The sequence below is a fragment of the Ochotona curzoniae genome, unplaced genomic scaffold, assembly GCF_017591425.1.
Source record: "Ochotona curzoniae isolate NIBS_2020 unplaced genomic scaffold, NIBS_Ocur_1.0 contig_1014, whole genome shotgun sequence".
NCBI lineage: Eukaryota > Metazoa > Chordata > Mammalia > Lagomorpha > Ochotonidae > Ochotona > Ochotona curzoniae.
Window position 1 is genome coordinate 20,809,566 of NW_024464920.1, and position 13,953 is coordinate 20,823,518.

At 40.0% G+C, this 13,953-nt stretch overlaps 1 protein-coding gene across 1 annotated transcript in view; it reads right to left on the reverse strand.

The window, feature by feature from the left end:
* The window catches only part of OTOGL (otogelin like), a 130,528-nt gene that overhangs the window by 82,619 nt on the left and 33,956 nt on the right, over positions 1–13,953 (reverse strand). Inside the window, exons 18-22 of the mRNA XM_040978140.1 lie at positions 9,645–9,769; positions 6,802–7,011; positions 4,776–4,941; positions 4,072–4,146; positions 931–983 (exon numbers count right to left, since the gene is read on the reverse strand). Of these exons, the coding sequence (XP_040834074.1) occupies positions 931–983; positions 4,072–4,146; positions 4,776–4,941; positions 6,802–7,011; positions 9,645–9,769 (629 nt within the window). The remainder of the gene's footprint in view (positions 1–930; positions 984–4,071; positions 4,147–4,775; positions 4,942–6,801; positions 7,012–9,644; positions 9,770–13,953) is intronic.

A 13,953-nucleotide genomic window follows, 5' to 3' on the forward strand; every position in this document is an offset into this window, starting at 1 on the left:
TGAAAACAAATACTATTAAAGGGTTCCCTAAATGATAGATTTGTCAGAAAAAAAAATATTTACACATAAAATTACATCCTAAAGAGATGACAGGAGATGTCTTTCGATACAGCATTTTTAATTGATTCATTTAGCCCAGGAACCAGAAGCACTGATTCATTTCAGCCGTTGACAGAAATGTAGAATTTCAGGCAATGCTCCATTGAATTGCAGCATTAAATAATGCACTAAATCAGAATCAGCATCTTAACAAGACCTCCAGCTGATCATGTATCATACACGCATGAAAAAGAACAGATCTCAGGTGGGCTTTGTGGCGCAGTGGTTAAGCCACTGTTTGGAAGGCCCATGGGCCCCACTTTGGCTCCGGCTTCCTGTTAGTGTGCATCCTGGGGGTCTGCAGGTGACAGCTCAAGATGCTGGTTCCCTGCCACCCACACGAGGAGAAGCAGAGTACCAGAACCTAGCATCAGGCTGGCAGAGTCCCAGCTCGTTCAGGTATTTGAGGAGTGAATCAGGCCAGGGAAGATATTTCTCCTCCTCGCTCTATCTCTCTTTCAAATAAATAATTTCTAAAAGCAGTAAATGCAATGATCTAGAGTACAGGTCCCCCCAGTTTGTGATTCACAAATGACTAACATTCAGGATTTGGATGAGGCCCTTTGTAGCAGCTGAGGAGGTCCAGGGGGTATGCAGCACCCCTGAGCTCTGCACCTGGGCTGCCCTTACATGTTGGCTCCAAACAGTCCTACAAATACCATAATTCTCAATGGGGGACAAGTTAGCAAGCATTGGGTCAGCTTGTTGACAAATATTCCCAATCTTTATCCACATACACCGGCAGGAAGGCTGTGGAACTGATGCCTCCACCGGGAATTGGGAGCAGTGTTAGAGCCACATTCTAAAGGAAAGGATTTATCTGGCACTTACCAGCAGAGGGCGTTGCTGCTTCATCACATTCTACAGTCCCATTTGAACACTGGCTGGAAGAAACAGTTGCTTTATGAACACAAGTCATGATTTTTTTTCCCTTATATTTCAATAATATTCTAACATGAAAGAATTTATTGGATAAAATGCATGAATCATTTTCCTTCACTGAATGTTTAACAAAGAAGTCACTGCCTTATATCCAAATTAAAAAGTTATTTCAATTCAACAAACTTTTATCAAACATCTATATGTATAAGGCATTATGATAGGGATGGGAATTCAAAGACAAAAATTAGTAAGTTTTAATTAAGTGCTTATATCCTAACAGAATTAAGGACAGTTTATGAAGTGTGACACACACAACATAGAAACACTTTAAAAGATGGAAATAAAACAAAGAGTGGCAGGCATTTAGCATAGTGGAGAAGGCATCGTTTGCAATGCCTGTATTTCATATTAAATTGCCTGGGTCTGAGTCTCGCCTCCCTTGTTCATGCCAGATTCCTGCTACGGTGTGGGAAGCAGCAGGTGATGGCACAAATACGTGGGTCCTTAACATTCACACAGGAGGCTCAGGTTGAGCTCCAGCCTCCTGGCTTTGGCCTGGCCCAGCCCTACCTACTGCGAGCATTCAAAGAATAAACTAGTGGATAATATGGGAGATCTCACTGTCTTCCTTTCTGTCCCCTTTCCCTCTCCTCCTCTTTTTCTGTTTCTGTCTATCAAATAAATAAACTTTTTAAAAGGAAAAAAAAAAGACACACAAAAAACAGTATTTTAAAATCTGTTTGTAATGAACATGTAGGCAGTCAAAGCAGGTATAATTAGAGCACTTTTTAAGAAAAAATGAGATTATGTAATGGACATGTTAGAAATGTCATTCCTATTGGGAAGTTCTGGATCAATGTTCTATGGGTCTTTGGAAACTTTAAACACAGCAGGCAGTTCTATGGCTGGCTTGAATATAGAAAAATCATCCAAGCTGTAATGTTGAAGACAGAGTCAATATCTTTCTTGGAAACCAGATTTTAACAGCCAGATATAAAGTAAAAACACATATAGGCAAATTCTCCATGGAAATCTCAGAGGAAAACATGATAGGGAATAAGACACCGCTCCTCAAAAACTCTGAAGACTCTTTCCTCCAACTCTGGATTAGAGAGTGAGCGCAGAGAGAGAAGGTGATTCATGCATTGGGGACTCAAAGGATGAAGAACGAGCCTGCGCATCCTGACTACCAGAACGGCATTTAGAGGTGCAGAAACAGAAAGGGCTCGGGGCACACAGGCCGTCTTCCCACAGCATATGCACTCTGGGACACAGGTTGCTTATAACAACAAATAATTTCATTTGTTTAACTTTCCCACCAAAGAAGGGAAGTTACTTTGGTTTTGCTAAGTAAATAATTGGATTTAATTTTATTAAACTTAGAAGAGATAGAATACCTTGACAAGTAAAAGGAGACTAAGTCCAGAGGCAAGAAGACTTTTAGAAAGATTCAAGGGCGACATTTCAAAGGCACTGGCCATGGGAAGGGAGCACTAGATCGCAACTATACATAGAAAAATGGAATTCGTGTTGAGAATTTCTTGGCTAGCAGCACTGGAAGCAGGAGGAAAGAGTCGAAACTGCAGACCAGGTTGCTGGCTTCAGAAACTGTATGGAAAGCAGTACAAGCAAAGAGCTGTATGCCTTGTCTAGTTGGTGCTGGGGTGGGAGGACAGAGACAAGGATAACAGTAAGCTAAGCTCACACACACACACACACACACACACACACACACACACACACACACACACACACACACACTGCTATCAATCCACAACAAGCTGAGGGGCAAAGTTGGCCATAGAGCAAGCACAGTGGAGCTAAGTTGCCTGGGAGTAAACGCAGCCAGCTTTATTTTCAAGTTGCTTGGCCACCTGTGCCTCATTTTTCCACAGGAGTGAAGTGGCCTAAAGCACTTATCTCTTAGGGTTACATGCAAATGTTTTCATAATAGATATAAAACAGAATGTTGCCAGACAATAGAAGGTGCACAGACTGGCTAAGCATCACTCTCATCACTACTATTATCTATTGACTATTACTATCTTTGGGCACCTGTGGTACAACTAAAGGAAACAGTTTAGGAGCCGTCTAAGGATAAATGGAAACTCAACCCACAGCACAGACATGCTGCATTTTAAACAGGAAATCACTGAAATGAGTTTTTTCATGAGTAAATTCTATGTGTATTGAAATCTGCTTTAAAATCATTTTATCCTTCATTTCTTTTTTTTAAGATTTATTTTATTTTTATTGGAAAGGCAGATATACAGAGAGGAGAGACAGAGAGGAAGATCTTCCATCTGATGATTCACTCCCCAGGCCGCCACAATGGCTGGAGCTGAGCCAATCTGAAGCCAGGAGACTCTTCCGGGTCTCCCACGCAGGTGCAGGGGCCCAAAGCTTTGGGCCCAAAGCCTCGACTGCTTTCCCAGGCCACAGGCAGGGAGCTGGATGGGAAGTGGGACTGCCGGGATTAGAACCGGCACCCATATGGGATCCCGGGCGTGCAAGGCGAGGACCTTAACCACTGCACCATTGCGCCGGGCCCCATTTTATCCTTCATTTCTAAAAACCATAGCCCGTCAAAGGACTTTATAACATATGCATTCATGATAAATACAAGACTTAGGCATCCCATGTTTAAATAACATAATTTAGTCAGAACATAATTTAAAGGTTATGCCAGCTTAATTTTTTTCATTACACATGTCATGGTAGGAATTTCACATAACAATTACAATGACATTTGGAATGTCAACTGATGACCTGAGCTTCCTCTTACTGGGTACTCTGGCAGGCCCAGATGGCCCAGTAGTCAGATCCCTGACACAGCAGGCTTGGACCAAGTTTCTCTCTCAGCTTTGTCCTGCCTCAGCCTCAGCATCACAGACACTTGGGGAGTGAGCCTGAGATGGGATTCTGTCCTCCTGTAGCTCTTTCTGTCTCTGTGCCTCTACTTTCTCGTCTTCCAAAGAAATATGGAAATAAATAGCTACAGCAGTCACATTTCAGCATACTGATTTTCTAAAAAAATTTTATTAGCACATGTGTCATCTTCCATGGACAACCGCCTTCGCTGAAACCTACCATAAGCCTGTGGGGGTTGGAATGAGCTCTCCCGGTTGATAGACGCTGCCCCTATAATGACACCTGCATTGAGATCTGCAAGGCGGAATAAAAGGTTCAGTCAGTCAAACAGGATATAAAATTTACAGAAACCACTAAAATCTAAGGAACTTCTACGGTCTGAAATGGTCATGGTGAGGCAATTCCACAGGTGCACCATGCTGAGTTCAGATGAAGTCCTGCTATACAAATAGTAAAAACTCTTTCAGTGTGTACCCTTGTGTAGCTTCAGATTTCGTTTCCTAAAATACAACTCACAAACTGGTCACAACAGAAACCACTGGAAGCACTTCAGAGAAACACATCTGATCCATCATTCAGCCTTTTGTGGAAGACAACAACAATCTTTGCCTGAGTGCTGACAGACATTATTATCTGCTACTACAATTCACCACATAGCAGTAAAGCATACATCTCTACCTGCCGTACACATGGCAGTAAAGCATACACAGTATTGACTTGGATATGGCTAAGAACAAGTAGCAATAAAGTTCAAGATTAACCAGTTGGTTCCTTAGCTTTCTCTCTGAACATGGTGAGAGTTTAAAAAAATGAAAAACAAATAAGTGGCAAATATTTATAAAATCTAGCACGAAGTCTCCTCTAACTAGTATGAAGAAACAGAAGTAAACATTTAATGTCATCCATCCATTTCTGTGACTTACATGGGCACACAAAAGTTAAGCGTGTCTTCATAGAATTTGCCTTCCGGACAATTACAGCCTTCAGCGCAGTCATCATTACACTGCTCCAGGGAAGAGAGAGAAGTGCAGGAATGACGGCAAAACGAGGAGCAGAGATGGTACAGCATCCCCTTCTGGCACACGACAGCTAAGGACACAGGAGCACAGCTTGAGAACAGCCCCCACAAGGGCACAGGACATGCTTGCTAAGAGCTCGATTACAAGCACACACCGCAAAATGGAAAATCTCTTTACATCAATAAACATGGAACGTCAAACAATTTTAACACCAGAACTAAGCAAATAAATAAATCAGTTCCCAAGACAGAGCAAGGATGACTAAAGAATAAATTTCTATTTTGAAATATTTAAAATATGTATTTCACAACAAACTAAACCCATTATGATAATCATATTTAGTAACCTAAAAACACATCTGGAAAAATATTTGCAAAAAAACTGTTTAAGGCATAATTAAAACAATTGTACAGGTATAATTAATCTTGCAAGAAAACAACAGGGAGGAGCATCTTCAGATGCCAGAATAGAAGAGGGACAAATCCCAAGACCTAGTGTGGAGCAGGGAAAGATCAGTCTCAGCAACCATGAGCCTTAAATTGAATGCCTGTAGGAGGAGAACCTGAACACTAGCCTTTCGCAAGGCAAGGAACTGGGAACCATTCTTGGGATGTTCAAAGAGCAGCATCCTCTGTTGAAAGGGCAGCAAAGCAGGGGTTGTAAAACTTTTTCTGTAAAGGGTCAAATGGTGAATGTTTTCAGCTTTACAGATTGTACTACATCTACCACAACTACTCAACTGTGCACAGATACAGCTATAAGCAACAACACTTCCACAGGCAGATGTGATCATAATCGAATGCATTTTACTTATAAAAGCATAGCAGGTCCTAAGGGTTATGGCTTGCCAACTGGCTACACTAGAAAAAAAATCAGCTGGTAGATGGCAGGAAAGCTGCTTTACCCACCAAGTCTCTTACAAACAGTTGCCTCCAAAAAAATACAAAAGCCTAGACTGATATTCTGCACAGACTTGGCATATAAAATTATAAAACTTTACATTCATAATATTTTTGTCTTAGAAAGTCAAAGCTGACAAGTGACACACCTAAAGTACCTGGCAAAAGTTTTATGAAACCACTGGGGGTGTTAAGAAGTAGAGCAACTTATGTTGCAAAAACACTTTAATGGAGAGGGGGTATCCTGACAAAAACTGACAAAACTTAAAGCACACAGGAAACACCCCAGCATGAATGATAACTTGAAATAATAATTATCTTTGATCTTATGTATTTATTTCACTGCAAGTGAACTGGTCACATACTGTTTGATTGCTTACTTTGCAGTATTGAAGTACAGCATTTCTCTGACAAGAATTATTTCGATTTCTTAAAGGAAAAATATTTCTTTTTTAAGATTTATTTTTTTATTGGAAAGGCAGATTTACAGGGAGAGACAAAAAAAAGTCTTCTGTCCATTGGTACACACTCAAGTGGCCACAATAGCCAGAACTGAGCCAATCTGAAGCCAGAAACCAGGAACTTCCTCCAGGTCTCCTACACGGGTGCAGGGTTCCAAGGTCTTGGGCCATCTTCCACTGCTTTCCCAGGCTACAAGTAGGAATCTGGAAGGGAAGTGGAGCAGCCAGGATACCAACTTGCACTCATACAGGATCCCAGGCATGCAAGGTGAGGATTTAGCCAGTAGGCTATAACACCAAGCCTGAAAATATTTCTGTTGAACATTTCAAACCATACATTTACACTCTCATTTTGCTAATGACAAAATTAGTCCAAAGTTATTGAGTTTTATCTAACATACCACTAACTAAAAAAAGTATTCCCTTGTTTTCTCATGTTTGTACATTATTTTTAAAAAGTCAAGTCATTAACATGCAATATTAACCTTTTATATTTAAAAAATGCACTAGTGCAAGCAAACGAACCTCCAAAGGATAACTGATACTTCTCAATTGTGCCATCATACTCACCACAGAATGAAATCTGAGCTCTGAAATCAATAGGAATACCACGCTGGGCACAGAGGTAGGCATAATGAGAAAGAGCATTGCACAGGCAGGCACTTCCACACTTGCATGCATCGTGGCGGCATAGCTGATAGTACAGCCCAGGGCTGATGTAGACATGGCAAGGAGCAAAGAGCTCCTGGTGGATGACATCACAGTGCGCTGCATATCCAACTGACAAAGAAGTCCATTAACAACTCACGAGTCCAGATATCAAGTCTTTTCTAAAGATTTATTTAGTTTTTAATTGAAAAACCAGATACACAGAGAGAAGGGCAGGCAGAAAGGAAGATCTTCTGTCTACTCCTCAAGTGGCTGCAATAGCCAGAGCTGAGCTAACCTGTAGGCGGGAGTCAGGAGCTTCCTATGGGTTTCCCAGACAGGTGCAGGGTCCCAAAGTCTTAGACCATCCTCTACTGCTTCCCCAGGCTACAAGCACAGGGAGCTAGATAGGAAGTAGAGCCATTTTTTATATCATTTTGGTTATATTTTTATATCATATTTTTAACATTATATAATACATCCTCACACAATCCATTTTGTGCAAAAAACCAAAAAGTAGTTGTATTTAAACAACATTCGTAAGTTGAGTATCAGAGGTTTGAAAGAAACAGTTGCCTCTATCACCTCAGTACCCAAGCAACATCTTTGGACATCCACCTTGATTAACTGGGGGGATATTAGCAGGTTTATATCCAGACATCTACACACAATCAAAGTAATTACACATTGTTGATGTGTAGGAAATTGAGGTCCAAGAAGGACTGGGAAATATTTCTTTCCAATGGATTCTATGATATGAGTGGTAATGCTGTGGATGTTACATACTTATTGTATTCAGTGTCTAGACAATGTACAGTTTCTGGCAAACATTAGGAGTACAATGTCTGATAAGTGTTTCTATAAATGCAAGGATGAAGGGACAGAAAGCACAAGTTAGGGTCTAGAACATATACCAAAGGTCATGATGCATAACTATCATGTCATTTGGGAGATAGAATATTTCAGTCGTCAATTTTGTTAGATGTAATCCTTTGGAAAAATAACATGATAAGTTTATAAAATAACCTATATCCCATGGTTCTTTGATGTAGCTGTTCTGGGTTATTACTGATTTTCCCACAAAATTCATCGATCTTTGCATTTTTGTTATCTTTGAAAGACCTAAAGATTGGTTCTTAGAAATCAGAAGGGTTTTTTTGACTACCTAAAATTTAATGAATTTCTTTTATTTTTAGAATTACAAATGTATATTTTAAAGGAAATGTGATAATTCAGTGCAAGTGCATGTTTGCATTGGTTTATACATGTGTGTGTGGGAAAAATAATGATTGAGACTACAGCAGTATACTATTAGCATGCAGATCTCAACTCCAAAAATCCTGGAAGAATAGCTATACACCAAGGAGGTTTTTGTTATGTCCCTTAAAATCTCTGTGTCTCCACAGATAATGAACAAAGTTACTCAAGAATATCTTTGTGAAACATATCTTTCAGAATCCTGATTGGCTACTGACTCTTGTCTGCTTATTTTCCTTTCCTTGGGGGATAATTCTGCAATTATCCACTTAACTATTTTAATCACAATTCAGGAAAGGATATTATCTAGATATGCACCACAGATACATCATTGGGTTAAAAATGATGTAAATGACATAAGACCACGAGTTAACTACAGAAGCAACTAGTGGGAAACGATATCAGTTGAACTCTACCTCTACTTTTACATGCCTTTAAATATAAATAAAGATATTCTGTTATCAAGAGAAAATCAAAAAGTTACAAACATACTGCACATGGTAATTGAAAGGAAGTTAGGTTAGCTGAAGTTGGAGACAGAATGAAGGAAAGTCTTGTTAAATGAGAGTTCTCACTCATGTTTCATCTCTGAAAAGCAATACATCACAGACATCAAAATACTCAATCTTGTGCTCTTGGATAGGAAAAATAATCAAAAAGGTGGACAATCTTCAACTTTAAAACTTTGCTTAAATTAAAAAAAAAACAGCATTAAGATTACATTGCATTCTTACTAGTAAAATAAAACTAATAGAAAAACTCTCTGATAACAGAATCCTGTAATTGGTAGCCAACTGTTGGTAGTGGATAAAACTAGAAATATAAAATTAAAACTATCTTAATGCATTAGCATTAAGAAATGCATTAGCCTTTCCTATGGCATTGTTAAAAATCAATCTATCCAAATAATTTTGGCATGGGAACTTGTACTGTTATTGTAGATTATAACTCTTGAGTCTGACCATCTCAAATTATTACCCACTCAATGAAACAAAGTCATTCTTGGATCACTGGCTGCCTACTTATAAAACTATATCTATATCGATATAGATATAGATATAGATATAAATATAGATATATTTCCTGTTAGTAGGTACTATAATATGACGGCAATTACTGAAAGAGGTCATTTGAATTGTCGTTTTATGGAATTAAAGTTGAACATGTCAGGAATATGATAGCATTAATGGATTATTTTCAGATCATTTTCCTTTAGGATTTGAAGACTCTGACGTCTCTGAAATGCTAACACACATTTAGGAATAAACAAAACCTAAACACCCAAAGTGAATACTTGGATGAATATAAAGTAGTGACTTCATATTTTTATATTATTTTTTATTTTATATTTTTAAAATAAAGTGTTACAAGCAAAGGCACAATAGTAGACAGATTTCATAAGAAATAGCATGACTTTATCATAATGAAAAATCACTACCTAATTTTTAAAAAGAATTATTAATATATGCAAATTCTACCTAAGTTTATGCACAGAAAGGTAGACTTACTGTTCTGTTGATTAATGTTACAGGGGTCAACCACTGGGACATGCACAGGTGCAAAGCAAGTAGTAGAGACTCTCCATGCATTTGCATGAAGCTGTGGGGTTCCTTCTATCATGCCAGATGGAGAGCTAGAAAGCAAAGATGACATTTACCTTAGTGTTTCGCATTCACTTCATTCACTCATTCTTCAAATTTTAAAATAATAGAATAGTTTTGGAATCAAGACAGCGAAATAGGATGAGGACACATTTTAAACAGACAGAGAAACATTAGCCAGTGTGAAGCAGAGAGGGCACATTCCAGGAAATAGGAGAGGACAGAACAACAGCAGAGGGGTACCTGGAGACTGACAGACACAGGAAAGCAGCGGACACAACGGTGTGGTGTTGTAGTGACCAATACCCCAGTGGCATTCAACGAATGGCGATCTGAATTGCAACAGCAGCCAGAACTCCACCAGCAACAAAGTGGGAAGGGACGATTACCGGTAGCTCTGGAGATGAACCCAGTCAAAGAATTGCCTGTCCTGCTGGTCTGTTTGATTTAATCAGGAACAGAGTCAGAGCAGCAGGTCCCAGATGGGCAGTGTAGGAACAGGGCAGATTTCACAGCTCATTCTGCCTCCTTTAGACGAATTGGGTGCCATTTTGCTTAAAGAAGGCAAAGGCAAGGGAAAGGACTGAGCATACACTGAGCTGGAAGTGAACTTCTTTCTGACTCAGAGAACTGTAACAACATGGCATCCCACAGGTTCCACCCAAGACAGGTCCAGGTAGCCATCAGACTTGATGGCCAGCAGATCAAGAACTCTAGTAGTGATGTATAGTATATAAGGCGCCATTTCTTACAGTGTGACAAAGAAATAAAGACTACAGGGAACAACAGTGAGCTGTGCATGCTTTGAGCTTGGCAAAAACTCACTGAGCTCAGTGGATTGCACTGGTCCCACAGGAAAATACCGACTATGGCATCATACGGGTCAAAATAGGTACATGTGACTCTCAGACCTAAAGGCCAACAGGTTCTGACAAGATCAACACCAACAATAAACACCTGGTGTCTCCCTAATCCTGGGACCTGCTCCAATTGGAAGTGGGAGAAAGATTGTACAGACAATGGTGCAGCCTCAGCACAGTACCACAGGAGGTGAAGAGTGGTGAGCCAAGAGCTGGGACTATGGAGAACATGGCGGAAATTTAACATAAGAACCCAGACCTGGAACTCACTGCAGGGAGTAGCACAAGTGACTGCAAGCAAAGAGCTGTGTAGCAATTGCAATAAGTAAAATCAAAGATCTGTGGATGACGCAGCTTAAAAAACCTGGCACAAGGAGAAGAATCTGATAACCAAAAGTGCAGTGACCAAGAGCAAAAGAAGACACACAGGCAAAATGAATATTACTGAAGACTTCCCTGCAAAGGAGCAAAAATATTTGCCAAACTCAGAGTTAACTGAGGAAGACATTGAGAATATGAGAGATACAGAATTCAAAACCCTTGTTATAAAACTTCCTATCAACAATGAGAAGCATGTAAAGCAGGCACTCAAAGAATTTAAGGACTATGTCACACCGGAAATGAATCAAACAAAAGGCTGATACATCAGAAATGAAGAATACAGTAGAGCAAATTAAAACTACAGTGGGGAGTCTCCAAGATAGTATGAAGCAAGCAGAAGAAAGAATCTCAAAATTAGAAGATATATCCTGTCACCAGGAGGAAACAAACGAAAAGCTGGATGCAGAGCTGGATCAGGCCAAAAAACGTATTCAAGAATTGAAAGACACAATTAAAAGGCCAAATATTAGAGTTATGGGAGTCCAGAAGGTGCAGAAAGAGAAGCTTAGTTTAAAAATGTGTTTGGGCCCAGTGCGATAGCGTAGTGGTTAAAGTCCTCTCCTTGCACACGCCAGGATCCACATGGGCGCTGGTTCTAATCCCAGCAGCCCCGCTTCCCATCCAGCTCCCCATTTGTGGCCTGGGAAAGCAACAGAGGACTTTTGGCCCAACGTCTCAATTTCCATTTTGAAGCCTAAAATGATGAGCTTCCATCATAACAAAGCAAACAAAACAAAATGAGGAAATAAACAAAAATACACAGGATGGTATTATGGTACAACTGCTTGGTAGGCTGCTGCTTGGGGCACACCTGTGAGAGTGCTGGTTTCAAGTCCTGGTGATTTCATTTTTTTAATGTAGTTTCCTGCTTATGCCCCTAGGAGGCAATGTATGCGCAAGTGCTTAGGCGACCCAGATGGAATTTCCTGCTCCTGGATTTTACAATTTATTTTCGTTCCCTTTCTTCCTGTCACTCGCCATTCAAATAAACTGACCTTTTAGAAGAATATGCATTGCTTTATCAGGCAACATTTATGAAGTGACAGTCTCTATTGGACAGTTTATAGAACAAGACCAAAAATACTTTGGAAATCAAGTAGGATCATGTTTCCAGTAGGAAGTGTTAGTCTATACTACAAGCCCAGACGGTATTATTGCAACATGGCCTAATAGAAGAGTAGGCTTTCTCTCAGTTCTCCCTGTGCCCTGTGGAGTCATTTTTTGTTGTAATTTAGCACAGTGACCTTCAACTCAACAAATCCTCAACTGCAAAACCAAGAAAGAAGAAAAAAGAGGCTGCACAGTCCATTTCATAAAACGCGTCCTCGCCTACTCTTCTCTTTATTCCTCAGCATCAAGCCATTCCAGAACTATGCATAATTGTAACAAACACCCAATGCAAAATTTTCATTTGCTTTAAGTGAAAAAACTGAAACCCAAAGACATTTGGTGATTTGCAAAATGTTTTTCTTCTCATTCTTTTGTTTCCCTTGCCCCTTCCCATTTCCAATGGACAATAAACCAGATCAGGAATTGAGTATAGTCAGGGTTCCCAAGAAGAACAAAGAGCTTGACTCTTAACTTCACTTAGTTATCTTAAAAGAACAAAATAGAACAAAAATGCAGATCTATTTATTTACTTAGGTTTTATTTTATGAAAGAAAAACTTTCAGATTACTATGATTGACTGACATAACATACACCATCAAATAACACAGCACACAAGATAAATTCTCAGGCCCAGCGCGGTGGTGCAAGTGGTTAAGGTCCTCGCCTTGCACGCCCAGGATCCCATATGGGTGCCGGTTCTAATCCTGGCAGCCCTGCTTCCCATCCAGCTTCCTGCCTGTGGCCTGGGAAAGCAACAGAGGACGGCCCAAAGCTTTGGGACCCTGCACCCGCATGGAAGACCCGGAAGTGTCTCCTGGCTTCAGATTGGCATAGTATCGGCTGTTGCGCTCACTTGGGGAGTGAATCATCGGACGGAAGATCTTCCTCTCTGTCTCTCCTCTCTGTATATCTGCCTTTCCAATAAAAAATAATAAAAATCAACCTTTAAAAATAAAAAAGATAAATTCTCAAGTAATTAATATTTTGCACTACATTCTATTGGTTAGAGTCATGTCAGCCTTTGTGAAGGCAAGAATTTCAATCACTTAGTTGGAAAGCAAAACAATGGTTCAAAGCTATTTCTGACTCTGCAACATTATCCTGCAACTCTTATCAAGCAGTCCTGTTGATTCCTGGGGGATATGTTGCCTTAGGAGGTGGCCGACAGGCTTGCCATCTGTTAAACACTGACAGCTAACCCTCTAGGACACACAAGGAAGAGAAGGGAAGCTAAATGTCTTTCCTGAATGTCTTCGTTTCACTAAGTTTCTAACTCACAGATGTAATAAAGATATCAATATTCTTTCCTGTAATTAAAGAAAACAAAAATACAGAAAGACAAATTGATCACACAGAAGATAAAATACATTGTTACATTTAAAATTTTTTAAATGGTAATTCTCATTGCCAATCAAAATTCTGTTCCTGATACTCTCACTAAAACTTCAGCTCAGTTCAATTCGACTGTTTGTCCACCCTATGGAAGGGTCTGTGCTAGCTCCTAAAATTGCAATATTCAGACCCAGAGCAATGGCTAAATCCTTGCTTTGCATGCACGAAGACCCCATATGGGTGCTGGTGCATGTCCCAGCTGCTCCATTTCCCATCCAGCTCCCTGCTTGTGGCCTGGCAAAGTAGCAGAGGATGATCCAAAGCCTTTAGATGCTGCATCCACATAGGAGACAAAAAAGAAGCCCCTGGCTCTTGGTTCTTGACCCTGGGTCAGGGCTCAACTGGATTGGAGTTCAGCTCCAGCCAGTGTGGCCTCTTGGGGATTGAACCAGTGGACAGATCTTTATATCTCCTTCCCTCTGTAAACCTACATTTCCAATAAAGACAAATAAATCTTTTAAAAAAATGCAAAA